The 23830-nt window shown below is 41.1% G+C and overlaps 1 protein-coding gene across 4 annotated transcripts in view; it reads right to left on the minus strand.

Moving 5' to 3' along the window:
- DTNA (dystrobrevin alpha) overlaps positions 1-22251 on the minus strand; it is a gene marked incomplete at both ends in the record, with an annotated part of 95996 nt that extends 73745 nt beyond the window's left edge. For all 4 annotated transcript variants that reach the window (XM_079533614.1, XM_079533613.1, XM_079533612.1 and 1 more), the window contains 2 exons: positions 13325-13405; positions 22185-22251. In XM_079533614.1, the coding sequence (XP_079389740.1) occupies positions 13325-13405; positions 22185-22251 (148 nt within the window). The remainder of the gene's footprint in view (positions 1-13324; positions 13406-22184) is intronic.
- Between the last annotated feature and the right edge of the window lie 1579 nt (positions 22252-23830).

The raw sequence follows: 23830 nt of genomic DNA on the forward strand, positions 1-23830 counted from the left end.
CACCCAGCTGCTGGGAAAGGGGTTCCTTTTTTTAAACACTCTTGGAAATCGTTTATTCGAAATGCTGAATAAAGTATGACATACATAAATTAAAATAAGAAAAAACATAACTCTAAGCTCCTTAACGTTTTTGTGACAAACAGGAGAGAGAGAACATTCAGTTAAAACACTGCTCTGTTACTACAAGTCATGTAGCTTAAATCCACACATTATATATCACTTACCTGTTTTAAACCTTGAACACATTCATAAGTCAAAGACCAGCGTGTCAACAGCAGACATGCTGATATCTATATTCCATATCCAGAAACTTTGTAAATTCTGCCCAAAATGACAATGGTACCCTTAGATTATTCATCTCCCTTATTTTTTAATATCTCTCCCTAACACCATTCTAGTAAGAAATGCCTCATTTGAGGCACTGCGTAGTCAGGCCTGAACGTGACTAAGTATTTCCTTCAAATGGGGATATGAGGTAACAAAACTTGGTCAGTAAATATGGATGATACAGAACAGCTTTCTCATTTCTCTTAAAACAAGGGCAATTTGTCTTACATCTGAGTTTGTATTTCATCAGCAAAACTACAGCATTTCAAAATTTTAATTAGATATAATTCTTCTGTAATATACTGCAATAAAAATATTTTAGGAAGATGTTTCTGCACTCCCAAAAGGAGGTAAAACAACCTCCAGCATGGGTGATACCGTACCTGCAGCTGATTTGCAAAACACCATCTCTGTTATACCTAACCGGTGACAGAAAATGAAATGAAACTTTCAAAAAAGTGTTTCCAGGAAAAAGACATGGTCCAGCACTCCTATTTATGAGATCATACTAGAAGTTCAGAAATGACTGAGTGTCTGAGAAGAAGGCTATAATTTGACAGCCTGGCACAACTCAGCTTCTGTGCAATAATCCAAGGCAAAATAGCTTTTAAAGAAAAGGCAGAACAGAGTGCACAAGCCTTCTGTTCAACATAGCCTTGACCACAGGATGGCACTACTGGGTGCATTTTAGTAAATGCAGCACACATTGGCCATTAAATTTTAACTCTGTATTGGCACAACGTCAACCAAACTAACACAAATCAAAGGTTGTGTATTCCCACTGCTGTCCCCAGAAAACGGCCTTGTCCATGAATTTAGCTGAATATGTGCTTGGAGATTCAACAGTGTGAACAAACTATAAAGGCTATCGCATTTGATAGGCAAATAATGCTAAGAGGTAAAAGAAAGGGCAGAATAATCTTCATGTTGGGTGTCCTTTTTACGGTAATAAAATCTCCTCTGGAAATATGTTTCTTCAAGTGCCAACTCTGACTAATACCGCATCTTTTTCTCCTAAGTATCTCCACTTTTTTCTTTTCTTTGGTACCGCTGCTCCCAGCTGCCCTCTACCCCTCAGAACCTCTCCATACCACAAGAGACCCTCACCACAAGAGACCTCTAGCCACGTTACCTGCAAACAGCAAGTGTAAAGCGAATGCAAATGCTGAAAAGCTGAGTTACTTACATTTCCGCTAATCTTGAATTAATATGTGTTACCAGCTCTAATGATACAAAGTGTTAGCCCTGCTCTTACAGTAACTGCTGCTTTCCTTAAAATCCCTGACACTGAAAGCTTGCGATGGCAAGTAGATATTCAGCTTAACAGGTCTTTACAACCCTTTCCTCCCTCATGGCCATAGAAAAAAGTTGACATTACATTGGCAACCTTTAAAGTTCAGTCATACCACGAAGGTCAGAGAAAAAGAATGAGCACTTACACACTCAAAACTGCTTGATGACAAAGCTCTCCTCGGCTCATCTTCTGCTTTTCAGAGTTTGACTCATGCCATTTTTTTTGTTCCTAATTTTTTTTTTTAATCACTTAGGGTTGGCAAGACTGTAAACAACAACACAAGGTGCAGAATGCTAACGAATGAGGAACTGCACATCTCCCTGAATATCAAAGTAGCATTTTACATATAAGCATATTGTTAAGCTGATCCTTTTTATATTAATTTATTTCTTATGTAACATGCAGTGAATTTGGCCTACAAAATTTTCATCAAATAACTAGAGAAATATTTAAATTCATCTTAATCCTTGAGTAAACTTGCTCATATCAGAACTGTATTTTTCTCCCCCCAGAACAGAAGTGACACACAAAAAAGAGATGATATACATCCCTCTCTTCTGTTGTCAGGAGTTAAGACCAATCCAGAGAGTTGTAGGAGCCCTTAATTTATGAGGACAAAATCCCAATATCAACCTCAGCTGTTAATAGCAAGAGCCTTGAGATAAAGTTGGATGTTCCTGTAGCATGGGACGTAAGTGAAAAAAAACATCTTATGGCTAAAGTCATAGGGACAGTTCGAACTCCAAGCTGATTTAATCCCTTGCTGAGATTGGTAATGAAAGTGCTCATTACTGCCACAGGTTCAAACTTTCACATTTAAACATCTATTACATTTGAAAACAGGATGATTTATTTGCCTAAGAAGTCTTTTGGGATCTGAGTTACAATCAGCTCTGAGATGGATCCTGGTATCCTGAAGATCCTTTTCTTTATGTTGAATTCTTTTGATGAAACAATGTCTAAATTCATGCAAACTATACAGAACTTTCGACCAAATCATATCTCTGTGTTCACATAATCTTTGCACATCTGCTCTCCTGCCATACTCCAAGCAATGCCTTCTCCAAGAGTCAGCACCCCAGTCTCTGGCTGAATCATTCAGAAACCATAACTCCAGAACCAGGTGGCAATTACAGTGGCTCCTACTTCAGTGATTTGTGGTACCATGCACTAAACCATCACATTTCTTAAGGAGAGATACTTGAAGATTAAGCCAGAAAAAGGAGAAAAGCTCCAGTTAACATAAACATTGCTTAACAATCAGCAATAATGAGAAAGGAAGCAAAAACATAGAATGTAAAATGACAGATAATCAGGATTTAGATGAAGCACCACACATCTATATCCCTTCTTTGTGTGACAGAAACTCTCTAATGATGTTTTCAGGGCCCCTAGATGGAGTAAGAGCCTCAATGTACATGGCCACTTAGCTGTCATCCTTTACACACGCAATCCTTCAAGATATCCTACAGATTCAAGACAAAATAAAGAGTTTCAAGGTAAAATGGGCATGAATGAAACAGGGAAAACTAAACCTGTGGAAGATCAGCACCTTTACAAGAGACATACTATGATACTAGCATTTACTTCTTCTTACTACTTTACTACTTTATTGGAAACCGAGTTCATCCTCTTCACTAAGGGACTGATTCACTCCTCTCCTCATGACAGTAATGTCAGTGGATTCAGCAGACTTTCAATTTGTAAAGGCTGAGTATCCCTAGAACTTCTGCTGGAATTAGCCACACTTCACACAGTGATGGGTCTGAGACTCCTGGCAGCTCCCCTGCTACAAGCCTGTTACAGCCAACAACAATATCACAGGTATAACTCAGCTTGAATTTGGCCTCACAGTGGCTTAATTCAGCACAAACAAAACCGTCTCTGCAAAGCTATTGTACATCACAAACAAGTCAATGACGGGAAGCTGAACGTTCATTGTGTAGCATCCTATAATCATAGTAGGAGCAGCACACACTGAGGACATTATATTATGCAGTCTCTTCACACTTTTAAAGGTGGGAAATTATTTTTATGGCCAACATCTTCTGTTCTCACAATTTGTCCTGGCACGCCGCATATATGCCGTATGAAATCTTCCACTAAGACTAACAGAAAATGATAGTAGGTACAGCTGGTATGGAAAAATAGGTAACAGTTAAACTCAAGCTTCTCTTTGAATATTCTAGGCATTATGAAGTTGACCTTTATTATTACAGGTACACAAATTGCCCTTTGGTGCAACTCTGAATAGAAATGAATCACAGAATGGCCCGGGTTGGAAGGGACCTCGAGGATCACGAATCTCCAACACCCCCAACACAGGCAGGGCTACCAACCTCCCCATGTAATACCAGACCAGGCTGCCCAGGGCCTCATCCAATCTGACTTTGAACACCTGCAGGACGGGACATCCACAACCTCTCTGGGCAGCCTGTTCCAGCACCTCACCACTCTCTCTGTAAAGAACTTCCCCCTGACATCCAACCTAAATCTCCCCTCCCTTAACTTAAAACCATTTCTCCTCGTCTTGCAGTTATCAACCCCTTCAAAGAGCTGATTCCTCTCCCCTCTGTAGGCTCCCTTTAGGTACTGAAACGCTGCAATGAGGTCACCCTGCAGCCTTCTTTTCTCCAGGCTGAACAAGCCCAGCTCCCTCAGCTGAACATGGTTTTAGAAGGGAAAAAAAAACTTTGGGAATTTCAGAAGCAGTGAATTACAGTAAAAAACAAGATCAAGGCCTACATTCTGACTTCCTTTCTTTACAGTACTTGCTCTCTTCACCCTTAAGAAGCCCACATTCACCACAAACAGCCAGCATGCCTGATGACTCCACAGCAGTTATATTTCCAAATGGTACCGGGGATGGAGTCTGAAAGGGAATGAAGAAGTATAGGAGATGCATCAGATCATCTAGGAAAAGACTGCAGAGGAGACAACTGGTTAGGAAAGTTGCATAGTGCCTGGCCATTATTCAGAGCTATGTGACAGCATCAAAGCCAAAAAACAGCAACAAACTAACCAACCACGAATCCTCAACAAAATCCAACTCAGCAGATGCTGTGGAAAAGGACACTTTTAATGCAATACTACAGGACATGGACAAAATGCTGGAGCTTATCTTCTCAGAAAAACAGTTTTCTGCAAGGGCTTCAAAATTGTACACTGCTCTCAGGTATGGATAGAGTTCACATGTAGCTCCTCCTTCTGCTCTGAGTTCAGAATAGAGGCAGAGTAGGTTTGAAACGATGGTCCGGATCTCCCTAGGAACAAAGTACTGCAATCACCCAATTTACTGATATCTGCTCCAAGGAAAACTTCTATTTTGTTTATTTCTCCTTTCCTGGATAAATATGATGTCAAATGATAAAAACTGAGAGAATGACCAACATGTGACAGGCATGAAGTCACACTGCTTAATGCATTCTAGCACCTTATGGAGGTACTTGCATGACACTGGGAGAGTCCAGCAAAATACCCATGTGGGTAGGACAGTCTCAAGTGTAAGAGAGGAAGCGCCTGAAGACAGGCTTCTTGCAGCCAAGAGGGAAATAGCAGAAAGAGCAGTTAAGAGCATCAGAGTCACAGAGAAGTCAGAGATAAAATGCATGCTACAGGTAATGAGGTGATGCTGAAGAAGGGACAAAGAAATGATGATGGAGGAGATTTAAAAATATAGCTACAGTTTGAAGGAAAAAACAGAAGAGGGCAAAAGAAGTAAAAGCTCTCAGATGAAGCAGAAGCAGCTCCCAGACAATACAGCAATTCTATTATCATCAAGATACCCATCTGTTTTCATGAGATTGCATGTCTGCATGTATGTGCATTTTGCAATTTTCAGGATGTCTAGAACAGTACTAAGTTAATAATTGTTTATTTTCTTTCGTTGTGAATTTTCCTTAGGAGGACCAATGCGAAATAGGATGCATTTTCTGGTTTTGGATTTCTAAACCAAAGCATCCTGGGTCGAAGGCAACTAATGCCTGACACCAGGAACAGATGTTCAGAGACAGCAGCTGGTAAACTGAACAGACTGCCCAGTCTCAATCTCAAACCTGTATCAGAACAGCCATCAGAGATAATGCAGTGAACGGCAGTTGTATCAGAGTTCAGGAAGTCAGTCAGAAAAGATTTTCAGCTGTGATCCAATTACAAAGCTGTCTGCATAGAACTGGGGCTGAGTCACTGGTGTCTTGGAGGGCAGCCTGTAGGTGTACTGAGGATGTGGTCTATCTATGTGTCTGCCAGCTTCTGACTCAAAGGATGCCAATCCAGACATCTTCCTCTGCAAGGGACAAAGTAACATGAGCTGACAATTTTCTGCAACTCAGTTCTTAACAGGAGCTACTTGGAATAATAGGTGTGGCTGAAAAATCAATCTGGGAGCACGCAAAGAGCTGAGAATTTAAGATATGCAGCCTTGTTTGGATCACTCTTTTTGACGCTGAAATGAATTCCAAATGTCCACCGACAGTTCTTATGCTAATCATGTATGAGCTGGAATTGCGATGGCAGCCTTTAAAAGCAAATAATCAGGGATCAGAGACACTGCAATCCCTCACGTAATAACAGTCCACTTTGTGCCAGCATCGAAGGAAGGCTGAACTGCAATCAGTCCTGTGGAACATGTTAAATATAACAGCTTATATGACAGGTATTAGGATCTGTCAAGCACATTAACAAACTTTTACAGTTAAGAGAAGAAAATCTGAAACCATTTTCAAGATATTGTGCTGTGAGTGAACACTTACAGCCTAAAATCTTTATGAAGGATTTGTCTGCAGGGAATATGCTAAATCAAGCCCTTTTGAACTTTTGATTAAATAATTGATGCATAATGCAGAATGTATAATATATGCATCCTTTTCCCATAGTTGCCTGGAAACCCATATGGGATGGTACTAGCAGTTCCAAGAGCATTTAGCCTCCAAGTCGCTAGTAAAGACAAAGGAACAAAAAAGTTTTCAAAATCATTAGCTCATCTTTCTTTTCATTATCCAAGTACTGCAGGATACCAGAATTAGTAACTTACACAATGCTCTTGTAATATAGTAATGTAATGTAGAGTGCTATTTCTTCTTCATTTTTATTTAAAGCTATATCTTCAAGAGCTACATGAATGACTAAGTCTCAGTTTTCTTAAAAAAAGAAACCAAAAAAAACCTCAGGCCTCTACATTAACTTAGTAATATTAATAAGCAGATTGTAGAATATCCAGGAGGGTCAGCGATGACAAAAACAAAAATATAAGATTTCTAAGCAAATATCCCAGGCGACTGCTACTGAGGGTTTAGAAGAATATAAGGGTGCCATGATAAAAAATTCAAGAGGCAGACTGTCTTCCCTGGAAATAACGTTTCAAATTGCAGCCAAGCAGACCTTTTACACTTCTCAAGTAGGCAACATTACTTGTCATTCAGCTTGACTGCTCTGTGACCCAGCCAGAAACCATCTTGTGCTTTATTGCTTACAGGATGGAATGAAAAACATGATAAAGACCTACAATGAGAACAGAACACTAACCACAGAACCTGACGATGATGGGGGATTAAGTTATTTAACTTAAACAACTCTACAATTATGATAATTTGGAGGCTCTGCTTGTGATGGTCATCTGAAGAGAAGAAGGAATGAGGGGCAAGCACAGAAGCACACAGGCTATACAGTCCACGAGAACTGTTAGGCACAATATTGCCACAACAAAGATCTTCATGGGATTCTTGCACACTATCAAATATTTCTTGTGGACTCCATTTCATGTTGGAGAAAATGAAGTTACTGAATCAAAGAAATAATAGTTTTCTATTATGGTGGCAAGATTCTATGATTCTATGTCTTATTAAAGTAAAGAGAAGCAATTCCTGCATCAATTAAAATATAAAGATGAACGATCTGATGATGTTTATTAACAGGCCAGACCTGGACACTTCTGAACACCCTCTTGCTGTGTTCCCCAAAAGAGAACTTTTTAAATAGTTAAGACCAAAGCATATTTTCTCATGCAGAACAGAAAGTTGAAACTGTATCTAGTAATGTCTTCCTAGGCCACTGGGGTAAAACAAAGGTCACAGCACCATTTCCCCTGTGGAACCAAGACTTGCATATCTTCATACCCTTTCCTCTTACCACAAGGACCAGATACTGCAACACTTCATTTTGTGGGGAATGGCAAGTCGAATAGGAAAGCTTAAATACTTTTAAGTGTTAGTCCAGTACGGGAAAACAAAGAAACAACAGCATTCAGCAGTAATTTCACTTTGATTTAATAAAAGCAAAGCTTTCCTTACAAGTGATTGCTATCCTGACAGGGGCTAGTAGCTCACAAAGGCCGATTACATCACTTCATACCCAAATTGCCAGTTTCTAAGACAAACCAGCAGCGTTACAGAAGGCATAAGAGCACAGAAGGTAAAAAGCTTTAAGAAAAGTATCTAAAAATAGTGTGTTTACAGTAACTGTCATTCATTTTCAGTGGGAAATTATTATATTTCAAGAGGGTGAGAAATGATTCTAACTTAAAACAAATGTAAAAAGGCAGATCAGAGAAGCAACCAGGAGCATGTATGGGAATTAAGCTGACATGCCTCCATGCTTGGTGGTGATTGCTTAAGCCCAGAGGAGGTAGGAGGAAGAGCAGGGTAGAGGTGGAAAAGGCTGCCCTGGACATTCACAAAGTCTTCATCACAGCCAGAGCAGCTACACTCCCTGTATGGAAACAGCCCTATTACGACTTGGATAATACAGACCAAACCAAACCAAATTCACTCACACAGAAAAATATTGAAGGCAAAGAAACAAAGACTCCAAAACCCTAAGGTGCTGGGATTAAACGGCAAGAGGGAAAAAAAAGCTTCCTTTTTGTCTGAATTGAACGTCTTATAACAATCATTGGCAAGGCTTCAGGTTCAAGCTTTCAACTACCAGTGATTTATTCTGATCTATGGAAATCAGCAAAATTTGCTCTCTGCAGCCAGAGTCACAGAATAACCTCACAACACATTCAGAAGTTCACCGAGGACAGCAGCAGTTTTCCAGCTGTACAGTTCTGTACAAGTGAGTGATGTGTAATTGTATAATGGTTTTGATTACGATATGTTGCTACGTTCTACTCCTGCTGCCACCATAGCCCAGAGGGAATCTGCATGTTAACATGACATTCCACCTCAGATTGTTTCTCTCTATAAACAATTGGATTTTAATAAACCAACAGAACAAGGACGACTGGGATTACTGTGAATCATAATTTTTTGGTGTTTCCTGAAGACCAGTGAATGTTGAAAGATAAATGCGGCTGCATTATAACTGGACACTCATGCCTTCTTTTAGGAAAGCATTATTATTCTTCTGTGTCTGATTGTTATGGATAAACAGCTTTAAGTCAACACTGTCAAGGTGGCATCTTCCTTACATGGTGAGAACGTACACTGGATGTTTCAAAGCCTGCTTCAACACACAGAAAAGTCAAGTAAAGGACAGTACCCTAATGCCCAACTTTGAGAAACATCAGCCTGTAGGGTTTGAGTTCTGTGACTGCTACAGACCTCACAGTGTTTACCTGTGGCTTTCCTATCTCTCCCCTTGACAGTGGGCCTCCTTCACACACTAGAAAACATAGATGAAGTTCAGCCAGCTGCATTTCATACATTTTGTACAGCACAGACATACTGTACTTTTGATCAGGTTTCCACACCTGCTTCCTCTGTGTTATCATCATCCCAAATAATGAAATTTAGCCTCAGATGATTAGAGCATTGCTATTCCTGATACTATATCCAACATGGAGATTCCTGAAAGCAGTCACAGTCAGCCGACATGCTCCTGCTTTACATTCTTAGATCTGAAGATAGTGCAACCTCCAGGAGGGTATTCTCTGGGGTCTGTCTCTCCAAGACTCGTCTAATTCACTTGAAATTATTCATGCCCCCATCGTAAGTTCTTAAGATTTCTTTTATTTTTTTTTTTCTTTTTGTAAAGTAGAGGTATCTCCATCTTGTGCTGGTCTTTATGATTAAGAGAAGAATACCGCTATTGCAAGGAGATGTGCAAATTAATAAGCAAGTAGCACATACTCATCTCTTTCTATACTGAACATTATCTAGAGTTTGTCTTTTCATTACTTATATGCTTAGAAATTGTTACCAGAAATAGGGAAGCACAAAATGAATTTATATTTATGTTGCAGTAAAGCTTCCCAGCTTTCAGAATGCATATGTGCAGAATTTTGTAGGTCTCTTGTTTTGGGATGTTTGCATCTCACATTTGGGTACTAGCAGGTACAGAGGTGTGCCCCAATAGTTTGTCAATATTATTGTTATTTATTGATAGTATCAACACAGGAAAAGAAGAATACTTAAAACTGAAGGAAGCTCTCCTTAAAAAAAAAAAAAAAAAAAACAGCACTGCATTTTTTTCATATTTATGCACATATTTTCTTACTTCTTATGAAGAATTTGTTGCTTCTCTGAAGAACGAAGCTGGATTGGATTCAATTCTGTTCTGTTTGACAAATAACAGCAATGACTGATATTGATTTTTTTCTCACACTGCTGATTTTATTTAAACTGGCTGTTGGTTTAAGTGCTCAGAGAGATTTTTACGGAAGGAATATTTTTCACTTTTTTTTCCTAAAGTTTTACAGAATATGGACCGTTTTGAAGGATGTTTTTAAAACACCTTAAGAGGTATCTTCCTCTTGAGAAAGTGAAGTAATTCAATGATATAATTAATTTGATCAGTAAGTGCTAGTATTCAGAGCACAACATACGCAGTGATGTTCTGGTAAATGGTGGTAAACTACCACTTTCTCTATAATTTTTGGCCACATCATTTGAATAGCATAAGGAGAAATACTGCAGAGAACAGCTCTGAGATTGCCAATGCACCTTACCCCATTACAGAGTACTCACATCACCAGTAAAAGCCACCCCAATGATGTAGGTTTCAGCAAAATACTCTTTCATAGTGAGAAGACTTCACAGTGGGTGGCAGAGAGATGACCCTCCGTGTGTCCCTGCTTTAAAGGATGCAGAAACAAGCACTGTATTGTTTGTGATAAGCACAGCCACCTGATATCCTAGGACTGTCACACTCTGTTCCATACTAATGTGCACCTCAGGGTAAAAAAAGCCTGTGTTAATAAAACCTTTGCTCTGCTTTTCTTGGAAGAGCTACTTCTGGCACTTAGAACAGCTCTTTGCTTCCATCCTCATACATCTCCAGCCTGCAGCCAAGAGCAGCTCCCTGCAATTTATTAAATTAGTTCTCTAAAAGAACCCCTTGCACATACTTTTTTTCCAAGCAATTCTTTTTCCCAGTGACTCCGGGCCACAGTGACTGAGCAAGAAGCTGGTCAAGGTAGTGCCAGAGAGCACAGCTGAAAGAAGATAAAGATGGCTTGGGTGACAGGAGGTGACATGCACAGGAGTAGAGTGTGACTGCCTTTGAGCTTTTCCTTCTTATATTCTCTTGTATACAAAAGAGCTCAGATACAACAGAAAGTTTTTTCCCTATGTCACTTTTTTTTTTCTCCTGATCTTAGTACTGAGTAGAGCTTAATGGCGATTTCTGTAGGAAACAAGAGTCACTAACACGAGCCAGAGGTCAGACATTAACCACTTCAGACCAGTACTTGGTTCATTGGCTCTATGCTTAGAAGCTATGCATTGGACCACCACTGCACAGTGAATGAGTGACTCCTTCCAGTGAGAGGAAGCTATGTGGGAGAGCAGCAGTCGGACAGAAATGAAAAGAAAATTGTACTTTATGGTGAAAATACATGCTCAATTCAGCCTGATCCAGAGCAAGACAAATTATTCCTTGAGTTGCACAGAACATAATTCCTAGGACATTTTTGTTTAAGACTTTTTTTTTTTCCTGGAAAGGGCTGATACTGTGTAACTCTTGATGTAAGGCCATCAAACTACTTACCAATGCCAGCCAGAAGGCAAGTACCGCCGTGAGGGACCCAGCACAGACTGGTCAACTGAAGGCTATGCGCATTGGTTCTCTAATATTGGATGTCAGGGGGAAGTTCTTTACTATGAGAGTGGTGAGGTGCTGGAACAGGCTGCCCAGAGAGGTTGTGGATGCCCCATCCCTGGAGGTGTTCAAGACAGATTGGGCCCTGGGCTGCCTGGTCTAGTATTAAACGGGGAGGTTGGTGGCCCTGCCTCTGGTGGGGGGGGTTGGAGATTCAAGATCCTTGAGATCCCTTCCAACCTGGGCCATTCTGTGTGATTCTGTGATTCTAATACAAAGAACAAAAAGAATAGTTCCACAGAAGCAGTACACATTTAGGAGGAATAAAGTTAAGATTAACAACCAATATTTTTAGCCAGTCAGCCACTCCCAACAATGTGGCTATCTCATTCTTAAGCCTTTTCATTTGCTCCGCATACAGTTACCAAAGCAATTAGTCTGCATCTTTGCTATCACTGTCAACTTAATTAGATATTTCGGTCGCTTCAGATTATTGAACTGTTACCATGAAAACAAAGTGGAAATTTCATCTTTTTAAACACAATCTAAAAAAAAATTTAAAAATGAACAACTGAACACAGCATAATAGTGTCTTTCAATGCACTGCCTCTTGTATGGGTAGCTGCTGTGTAGGTACTAAACCCCTCCCAAGTTTTGTGTCTGGCAGTCTGCTTGCAAAATGGTACTAATCTGTCAACTCATACTTCAGCTAACTACAGGTTCAAAATATGAGAAACATACTGCAGAAGTGATTGAAAGACCAAGTAGTTAATAATCTACTAAACACTCTCAAAAGACTTCTCTCTCACAGCTTGGTCCCTGTAGTATGTATGGACAGCATGAATTAAACATTTCTGTAACACAGACATGTATAACCTCAAAACCAGGAACTCCCTCCCAAGGGGTTAATCCCTATCAACAGAACATTTCTTAATGCATTTACCACCGTGCATAGCACAAGCGCAGCCAGCCTGTCATTCTACTTTAGATATGAAGACCAAAAAAACTTGGTCTCCCTGCATTAGTCCTCCCTCCTTCTGTTTCTGCCAACAAGAGCTTCCACAGATAGGATGGGTTTCATTAAACTTAATGTAGAAAGATTCAGTGAAACACATAAGCCAAAACTCATCATTCTACATATTTGAACAATATTTTAGATGGAGAATAAATGATACAATCCGTAACAGGTTTTATATGCATTGAAATCCATTAAAGTTTATAGGTTTTCTCATGAATGTGGTAATAGAAATTGAAACAGTAAAGGAAGACCAGATCTCAGAAGAAATGCTAAAAAGATCACTAATCAAGTGGGAAACTTCTTGGGAATTAGAAGTTCTGGAAAAAACAGAGCTGACTAATACTGAGCATACTTTGCTGCACCCCAGACAAGGAATCACCTTTACTCCATCAGAGTTACTATAACACTTAATTTGCATGACTGCTGAAACCCCCAAGTATTACTTAAAAGAAAACTGGAGAACACAGTTAGCATTCATGTTAATTAAAACTGCAGCCTGCATGAAAACCAGTGCTTCTATCACTGAATCATGGGCACGTGAGAGACAAGCTCCTTATATGAACAGGCCAGTATTTGAAATCTTCCCAGGTGCTCTGATTGGTGCCTTTTGCCATGCCAGATCCAACAACCCCTTTTGGGACTGATCTGAAAGACAAACTGTAATGTAATGAAAATACGCTATCAATAGTATAGGAAAGCATACTTACAGTTGCATTTTTTCTGAACAAATCTAAGTTTACATGCTGTTCGGTAGGTGGACAAACGAATGCGATCCAGATCTTGAGCCCCTAGTGGAAGAGAATAACAGCAACATTTGTATGGAATATGACTTATGTGCATCTTTCATGACAGGGAAAGCGGAGAACACAAAGAACACAGCAGTTGAGTCATAAATTATTTTCAAGGCTATCTCATTTGAAGGGAGGGTAGTGAGGGGTGGGCAAGAAGAGGTAGGAGCTACAGTGTTAACAGACTTTTGTGAGGGAAGGCAAGAAGTAGTCAGCCCACTGTGTCTGTCACTTTGAAGAACAACCTGGTCAAGCTGCAGGCTAAATGACAACGGCCAGGCTCCAACACGATGAAAACCTTCATCTGATTTTAATACTTAACAAAAAATTTTGGCTGACATGCCAGATCACAATAAGGTACTGCCAGCAAACCAAATTAGAAACAATATTATGCCAAAAGTAATAGACTGATAGCAACCCGCAGAAGGGAGCAAAAATACTGCAAGGTGAGGCATCCTCCAATTCATAGATGCGTGTTCTCTGCAATGGAGATCTCAAATAGTTAGCTCTCTGGCTCACACACTGTATGGTCCAGGCTGTTACAACTTAAAGATTCGGCAAGATTTCCAGAGCAGTTGTCCAGGAGATACAGGTAGAAGCTGACTGGTAGAATACCAGGTAGAAGCTATTCCACACACAAAAGCAACACAAAGGGACCAAAACGGGGGCAGGATGTGACACAGTGCCTTTAGGCATCTTGCTGCTGTGTATCACTCATAACATTTTCAAAGAATCTCAGAAAGTAGATGAGTAGGTCGTTAATTAAATGTTTCTCCTTGGCTGGTATGTCTTACCCAAGAAGTATTGCTGCACAGCTACAGTATGGCCTATTAAATACAAGGCTGATTATTAATTCCATTACACATTTCAAGGAAATGTTCAATTGAATCTTTGCACATTTTCTTTTTCATGATATTTTGGCCCTAGAATAAAAGAGTAAGAACTATCCTGTTCAGCTGAGCAGCCTCCTAGGCAGGAAAGGTACCAACCTAAAACAGAGCTTCTTAAGGGACTGTCCACACAAAACATGTCTATACAAGGTACACTTGGGCTGTAAGAAAAGCGGAGTGAAATATCACAGAATCATAGAATAGTTTGGGTTGGAAAGGAACCCAAGGGTCCCAGGCTTCCAACCCCCCTGCCACAGAAGGGGCAACCAACTTTCAGGTGTGCTACTAGACCAGGTTGCCCCGGGCCCTATCCAAACTGGTCTTGAAAACCACCAGGGAAGGAGCATCCACACCCACTCCGGGCAGTCTGTTCCAGCATCTCACTGCCCTTTCCATGAAGAACTTCCCCCTGACATCCAACTTAAACCTTCCTTGAACTTAAAACCATTTTCTTTTGTCCTATCACTGTCTACCCTTGTAAAAAGTTGATTCCCCTCCTGTTCATAATCCCATTTTAAATACTGCAAGGCTGCAGTGAGGTCACCCCGCAGCCGTCTCTTCTCTTTGCATGGGAGGTGCTCCAGCCCTCTGATCGTCTTTGTGGCCTTCCTCTGGACTCTCTCCAACAGCTCCACATTTTTTCTGTATTGGGGGCCCCAGACCTGGACACAGTACTCCAGATGGAGCCTCATGAGGACAGAGAAGAAGGGGACAATCACCTCCCTCTCCCTTCTAACCACCCGTCTTCTGATGGAGCCCAGGACAACATTGGCATTTCAGGCTGCAAGAGCACACTACTGGTTCATGTCCAGTTCTTCATCCACCAGAACCCCCAGGTCCTTCTCCACAGGGCTACTCTCAAGGAGTTCTTCTCTCAGTCCACATATGCATCTGGAATTACTCTGACCCAAGTGCAAAATCTTGCACTTTGCAATGTTGAACCTCATAAGGTTCACATGGACCCACCATTTCAGTTTGTCAAGGTCTCCCTGGATGGTATCCCTTCCCTCTCACGTGTCACCTGCACCACTCAGCTTGGTGGCACTGGCAAACTTGCTGAGGGTGCAGCCTATCATCAATGAAGATGCTGAAGAGCACTGGTCCCAAAACAGACCCTGGGGGATACAGCTCATCACCAGCCTCCACCTGGACATAGTGCTATTCAACACAAAACTCTGCATACAGCCCTCTAACCAATTTCTTGTCTATGAAACAGTCCACCCCTCATATCCATATCCCAATTTAGAGATGGCCCTATCCAGCTTTTATGTGTTTTCCAAATGTTTTCTTTAGGATTCATCATGACATTATTTGTTGTACATATAGCCATATTGGCACCATCCACCCACACTCTTTTAAACAACCTAGCACCTTTTCAAAGCAAAGTGAGACTCTGGCTTATAGTACTTTCTAGGTTGCAGTATCAACAATAAAGCAATTTTGTAGGCAGTAATGCTGCTTTTTTTCCCCCCTACTATTTGCACACAATTACTTTCTGACTATGTATTTTTGTTGATAAATCCTTGGAACACACTATCTAATTCTGACACAATTCACATTTTACCATAGTCTGAAACCTATTTGTCAAATCACTTCTGTAAAATATTGCTTCTCTTACATGGATAGTGCTCAAAAGTGGAAAGATGTGTGGCAAGTGAGACTGAATTTCTAACTTGCCTACAAGGACTGCCAGTGGCTTCCCATTCTCTTTGACTACTAGCATTGTTTCACTGCTTCTTTTGAATGTTCTTTTCTATGTAATACTGTTGACTGTTTGCAAAAAAAAAAAAAAAAGAAAAAGAGATGCACTGCAAGCTTTGGTTGCTTTTTCCACAGTAGATAATATGTGCTGGCAGCACAACAACTACGTTCATTATGAACTCCCCATCAGAGCAGTCTGGATACATATGAGCATGTCAGGTTAGACTAAGGGTAGCCTACTGATTTGACATCCACTGGTGCATTTTGCGAGATAAGACAATCCAGACTCAGACTCTACGGAGTATGATACTAATTCACAAATGTTTGTAATTTGAAACCAGAAAAATGTCTCTTCTGAAGTCAAACTAACTCTCAAAACAGGGAAAAGCACAAACCACCCCAGATTTGAAGTGAGGGTAAGTTCCTCCTTGTTAAGAGCAAGTTTCCTACTTAAAAAGAAATGAATAGAAGAATTTCTTTTGTTACTATCTTGTGTAATCTTCAGCACAATCCACTTTCTAAATATACCATGGAATTTTAACCACAGACTTGCCAGTATTACCACTAGAAACAAAAACACTAGCAAAGTCCTCTGTATCATTTGTTTTCTTCCTCTAAAATTGTAGAGTTTAAATTTTAACCAGAAGTGCATGTTTTTTTATGGTTTCTTTTTGTTTGTTTGTTTTTTACAGTTTTCAGAAACATCGTATCATCAAGGGTATGTAGGGCACATTAGGTACATGTTTACACTTAAACATGGATTGTGTGGGCTTGCACACAGCTGAAAAAACTTAAATGCAACAACAGCAGGACAAGCTGCTGTTGTACTGAAGCACACCCATCATACTAATGCTAGAATTGAAGGTACTCTCAACATGCAAAACTGGGCATTTTCTGAATGTGGACATTTCTTCACCTATAACATTTATTTTATCACTAGAAATTAGTGTTTTCCCCTCTATCTTTTACTCTAGTTGAAACCTGCTTCTCTGGAAGTACATGTTAGAAAAGAAGAAAGGGAGGCAGGCTGTAATGATAGGAGACAGCAGATATAACTGCCTTTAATCACCTTCACATCACCCAAGAAAGGTACTGGTTGCAATTTAGTAATAAAGGAATAACTTACCCTCCCCCTTCCAAAGATCAGAGAACAAGAAAACTCCTAAAGGAGCTTTTCCTAAAGGCTAGAGACCTTTTCCATGAGGCTAGAGAGGGGTGGACACACAGGGTCCAGTCCCACAGGTGACCCGACCTGCTTCTGCATGTGTTCCCAGGGCTGGCTATACCCCTTCACCAGGTGCTCAATCACTGGTTTGGGCCACAATCTAATGGCTCCTATATCAGGCAAATGGGAAAAGGGAGGAACACCTGGCACAAAAAGTAGACAAGTAACATGTTAACGCACTGAAGTGTGAGGAAAAAAAAGTAGTAATCAATGAGTATTTGTGTATTACATGGAAAATAATCCCTCCTTGTCCTCCCAGTGCTCACTGCATATTTTAGAAACATTGCCTCAAAACAACAAAGCCTTCAACCTCATGGAAATAAACCACAAACCTTCACTGGAAGTTTGTAGAGAATTATCTCCTGGTTTAGGAGTTCATGACCACGTCAAATTGACTCAAGTTGATGGAAGCTTTGCCATTGACTTGAGCTGATACAAGCTCAACTACTCTAGATAAGCCAGAGCACCTCCCCATACAATCAGGTTAAGAGAGCTGGGGCTTTTCAGCCTAGTAAAGAGAAGGCTCCAAGGGAATCTCCTAGCAGCCTTCCAGTACTTGAATAAGGCCTACAGTAAAGCTAGGGAGGAATTTTTTACAAGGGCAAGTAGCAACAGCATGAGGGGAAATGGCTACTATAACAATCAGAAAGATCAACACAATAGAAGGGTGATAGAAGAGGTGCAATGACTGAGGGACTGATGCAACAGAAAAGTGTTAAAAACGAAAAAGGACTGCTCACCAAATACCTAGGCTCAGAAGGGAAAACTCCACAAAGGAGAGACATCCAGAAAGAGAACCTTCCCTCACAGGGGTCAGCCTTTAAGTGAGGTTTAAGAGAGATGTAGCCAGGCTCCGCCCCTTCCAGTCACACAGGAGAATTGCCTTCACCTGTGCTCCCAGGGCTGACTGGGTCCTTTCCCCCGGATGCTCAATCAGTGGTTCAGGCCATGACTCAACAGTTATCCTACAGCTACAAACTTGAAGAAGGTAGATTTAGACTGGATATTAGGAAGAAATTCTATTGTGAGGGTGTTGAGGCTCTAAAACAGGTTGTCCAGGGAGACTGTGGATGCTTCCTCCCAGGGGATGTTCAAAACCAGGCTGGATAGGGCTATGAGCAACCTGGTGTAGAGGGAGGTGTCCTTGCCCATAGTAGGGAGCTAAAAAGTACAGCTGGCTCCTGTATTTTGGTTACAAAAACCTCATGCATTGCTATAACTTGGAGCAGAGTGGCTGGAAAGCTGCAGGAAGGAAAAAGGATATGGGGGTGTCAGTTAGCAGCCAGCTGAACATGAGCCATCAGTGCGTCCAGGTAGCCAAGAAGGCCAATGGCATCCTGTCTTATATCAGAAATAGTGCAGCCAGCAGGACCAGGGAGGTGATTGTCCCTTCCTACTTGGCACTGGTGAGGCCACACTTCAAGTACTCTGTTCAGTTCTGGGCCCCTCACTACAATAAAGACATTAAGGCCCTAGAGTGTGTCCAAAGAAGGGCAACAAAGCTGGTGAAGTGTCTGTAACACAAGTCTTACGGTGAGTGGCCGAGGGAAGTGGGATTGCTCAATTTGGAGGAGGCTCAAGGGAGACAACGACCTGAAAGGAGATTGTGGTGAGGTGGTGGTCAGCCTCTTCTCCCACATAACTGTGACAGAACAAGAGATAATGGCCTAAAGTTTCATCAGGAGAGGGTTAGGGTGAGTATTTGGAAAAATTTATTCTCAGAAGGAGTGGTGAGGTATTGGAATAGGCTACCCAGGGAGGTGGTGGAATCTCTATCTCTGGAGGTGTTCAAGAAAAGGGTGATGTCGCACTGAGTGACGTGGTCTAGAATGCTAACAGGCTTAGGCTGATGGTTGGATAGATGATCTTATTGGTCTTTCCAACCTTGACAATTTTATGATTCTACAGTCAAAGCTAGTGGATACAGTGGAATGGGCCAAGCCTGTTCTTAACAGCCTAGCTGAATGAAAAGTCCTTATTTTGCAGAGCTCAGTATTGCAGACATACACCATTCAGTGCACCTGAGCTGATCCCTGGAGAACAGTACTGACCACATTTGATTCACCAGGATAGCCCTGGCCTTTCAGAGTGCACAGCTGCTCTGGACACATTAATGATTTTTTTTTCATTAAGGCCTTGCCTTTAAAGTCAGAGAACCAAAGTCTTGATACACAGGACAGAAAGAGCAACGTGCTAACTTGATCAAATATTTTGAGGAATAAATATTCACAAAAATCCATTTTCTATATTTCTATATTTCAAGGGGCAAATAATAGGAATCTTAACCATCAAACAAACAAAACGTTGGTAGATCTAGCAAGAAGGTGTCAGTCTCAAACTTCATACATGATATGAATTCCCTGTGAAATGGTGGATTGTAAGAGAAGTAAGAGGGGACTGGCAAGAGAATAGCAGGAGCGTTGTTAGAACAACACATCCATGACACACAGTTCTGCAGGGAACACAAAGCTTAACTAGACATTAAAAAAAATATACTGAAGTGGTACCTGAGGTACATGAAACCCTGTACTGGGTATGGCTAGGAGAGAGCTGACTTTCTTTAGAGCAGTGTGCGGAGCACTGTATTTTTGACTTGTGACTCAAACAGTGTTGATAACATACCAGTGTTTTAGCTATTGCTTGCACACCATCTAGGTTCTCTTATTTTCCTTTCTTAGTCTTCTGCACTGTGGTGCATCACTTGCAACAAAGATGCCTTGTCCTTCCTGACAGCAGCTTCTAGCGTTATGCTGTGGCCTTTTACGTCTACAAAGATGCTCTATATAGAGCCCCTAGTGGGGTGAGATCTGGATCTGAGGGCACACAGATGGACACTGGAAGGATCTACAGACCTGAGAACAAACAGACATTGTGGCTAAACCAGAGACTCAACTCTTGACTGTTGGTGAGGGACGAAGAGGTTCCCCATGAGTAGCATGGAGGGAAGCAGGAGGGAAAACCATGGCAAGCAGCCTGCTCCTCAGTGGGACAGATGTAAGGACATGGAAGGGAAGAGAAACATCACAGAAGAGGCAAAAACCACCTCATCGCTGAATAAGCTGTGGGATATGCGAGATGCTTGTGGCCATGATCCAGGAGAGCAGCTGGCTGCTCAAATGCTGGGCCAGTGGTGCCAGTGGTCTGGAACTGGAGGGCAGGGAAGCCCAGCAGCTGGGGTCCCTCTCTAGGGACCACCTAACCCACAAAATAGTCAGAAAAGGGCCAGATGTCCGCAGCCTCTGGAGGCAGCTCATGTCAAGCATGAAGGTGATTGCTTTCAAAAACAAAGTAAACTACCATGGGCAGTGGACCACTGCTGAGGAAAATATCTGAGGGAATTAGCAGTGGTGGACAGGGTCTATAGCAATCTGGACAACAGGACACCAAAGATCCAGATGCTGTACAATGCACACAACCCATGTGGTGGAGGCTGGTATGCAACACACCAGAGTTATACGCCTATACTTTCGTGACAACTGGCTGCTCAAACAGACTTCAAGGCACCAACCACACAAAGACTGTCCTTCCAACTTCATGGATTCAAAGAGAATCTCTCTTCCTCATTCACCCTATGGGGCTGCATCTCAGCTGAGGAAGCACTGTCCCAAGAGGATCAATGATTCAAATTGAGTACCAGGAGCATTTCTTCCTTCTTATCCCTACATACTATGGAAGGAGATAAGGTCCCCACAGTACATTCTCCACAGTGATGTAGAGAACTGGCTGGGAAAGATGGCATGGGTTGTTCTTTCCTTGGGAGAAGGTAAATATATTTGTGGGATTGCTTTCACCAGAGGACCCAGGCAAACTTGGTGGGTAATGTGTGAAGATGGTGAAACCCAGTATGTACCCTATGGAGCTTTAACCTTGGGGGGAAATAACCCATGATTTGAGTTCTAAACATCATAATTATGCCCAAACTGTATGTTGCTGTTGTATGCTATCCTTCTATGTCAAAATACTACAGCAGGTATCACCTAAAACAGCAGACGATGAGCCTTGTAAGGAACTGGGCATGTTCAGTAGTGATCCAATCTAAGCCAGTTTCTGCACACAACACAACTCACCGCCTATCCTATCCTTAGTGACCACCACAACAGATGGTGCTCAAGTTATGGTTAAAATTAACTGAACACACTTCTACAGACATTTGAATGGGTATCTTATGGACAATTGATGGGAATGGCTCTTAGACTAAAGGAACTGTATCTGCATATGTGCTAAAGGGCTGGGAGAATGGTGGATCATATAAGACAGGAGCATGATGCAAGTGATACGGAGTAAAACATAGTGATTATACTGGGTTTGGCTGGGATGGAGTTAGCTTTCATAGCAGCCTGCACAGTGCTGTATTTTTATTTTTGGCGAGAACAGCATCAACAATACATCAGTGTTTCTTAGTTACTGCTGAGCAGAACAGCAAGGTGCTCTTACTTTCCCACTGTGCCCCTGCAGTAAGTTGGCTTGGAGTAAGCAAGAAGCTGGGAGGGGATACAGTCAGGATGGCTGATCTGTAATAACCAGAGGGGTAGTCAGTACATAGTCATACAGCATCATGCTCAGCAATAAAAAGTCGGGGTAGAAGAAGAGGATGAGAAGTTTGGTCTTCCAAGGTGGGCACTCTTCAGAGACTGGCTGGGCACTGGTCTGCTTTTGGAAACATTTGCCCCCCCCAGTCCCCTTTCACTGCTACCTGTGTATTTCAGCATATTTGTCTCAAGAAGGCATTAATTTAAATAATATCATGTAGTGTAGAAAAAATACAAAAGCCAGTATAGGAAATTCATCTCTCCTGATATTTGGTTAAATCAGCCCATTTTCCTGTAGTTTTGTTTTCACAATATTAAACTGTTTGTGAAACAAAGGTATCAGTTACTTGAGATGGAAAGCTTACATAAATTTTACTGACATTGCAATGCAAGTGGCTTGGTCTAATACAGTGAAATTTCTAGGAAGTACTTACGCATTTCTGCAAACAGCTGCCTTCTTTCTGCCATGGTATTTCCCCTTTTCCCGCAATCTTCAATCATTCTGGAAGACAAAATCATGTGAAAAGTCTAAGTACTATTCCCAGACAGAACATTCACATTTAAATATCCATAATCGATCCCGGAGAACCTTTGTGGATGACTGGTGCTCCATATGTATTCAGTGCCTTTTGCCAGCCTCTTTGTGGCATGGTTTGGGGGAAAGCTGGTCCCAAAATTGCCCTCCATTCCCTAGACTCAGCTTTCAAGCATTTGTTTTCCCCCTCTCTATCTCCCAAAGGCAATGTTCAGTTTTTCCGCTTGATGTAACTAACTGACTTACATAACACAAGCTCTGAAATTCAGTTTAGGTTTTCTTAAATAAGGAATCTTCAGTTTAAATTATATAAGAGAGAAGAAATCATAAAAGATTCAGAAATTAGTTTGCAGCTTAGAAAATGCTTTTCTAGCCAGTTCTGGGTGGAAGAGAGAAAAAAAATCACACAACAAAATCCACACTCCACAACATAACACCTCTATTTACTCAAGCAAATACACTCCAAATATTCATTCAAACTTAGGACAGTATGTTTCTGATTAAATGAGTTCCAGAAAAAGGCTCAGAAGTAAGAATATTTTGTCCTGCAGTCTTCAGAATATTACTAAGAACACCACTGCTGGATAGAGAATAGAGAAAAACTACGGCTTCCCTCACAGCTGGCATTCAAACTGTAAAAGACAAAAGCTTCCAGAATAAACATCTTTAGAATCACTTAAAAAAATGGAATCTGTGTCAGCTTCACCACTTCCTATGGATAATTACTCTAGCAAAACAAGCCTGGTTCAGGCTTCTGACCCACATTTTAATCTAAATCCTTATTTCAACTAGATCATGTCAAATAACATTGGGCCATGTGGGATGAAAAGGAGATACTATGTAGAGGAAAAGAATCCAAAATACTCTGCTGTTTTCAATAGCAAACCCACACATGTATTTAAGAGGAAGGATAAAAGTATTAATTGCTGAAGTCTACTATCTGCCTACCAGAGGACTCTGGGTGGAAGACTCGTTTCTTTTCATTTCTTGGAGAAAGGAAAGCAGTCACATAAGAGATTTCTGATTATTATTTTTTTTCCCTCCATAATGCACTGCTCAAATGAAGTGCTGGTACATTAGAGCTGCCTTTTCCCAATAGCCTATTCAAGTCTGAGAGTATTGATAAAGGTTCCACTAAAGTGCTGTTTATGGTGGACATTTTGTGATGTGAGTAGCAGTCTCATTACGAAGTGGACAAAGGGCATGGCTGTACAATGTTTATAGGTATATTCAAGTTCACTCATGCTCTGATTTGGCTATGAGAGATACAGATGTGTGTACCATGGCATTAAGTTGAGGAGCTAATATATCCTGCCTTTCTCTAAAGATAAAAGCCTTCAGTATGATGCCTTATTGAAGTGGCCACACAGCCTCTGATCTGGAGCTAGTTTGTTTCTTGCTGGCTGGGAGGCGTCAAGGAAGGCTCACAGCAATCTGCAAAATGAGGTAAGCCTTAAGATACCCATTCTACATTCTAAGTAACAAGATTGTTTGTACCTGGACCAGCTTTACATCTCCCATAAAATATGAAAAATCATGTAATCC

This window comes from Tetrao urogallus, assembly GCF_951394365.1.
Source record: "Tetrao urogallus genome assembly, chromosome: 3".
Lineage (NCBI taxonomy): Eukaryota > Metazoa > Chordata > Aves > Galliformes > Phasianidae > Tetrao > Tetrao urogallus.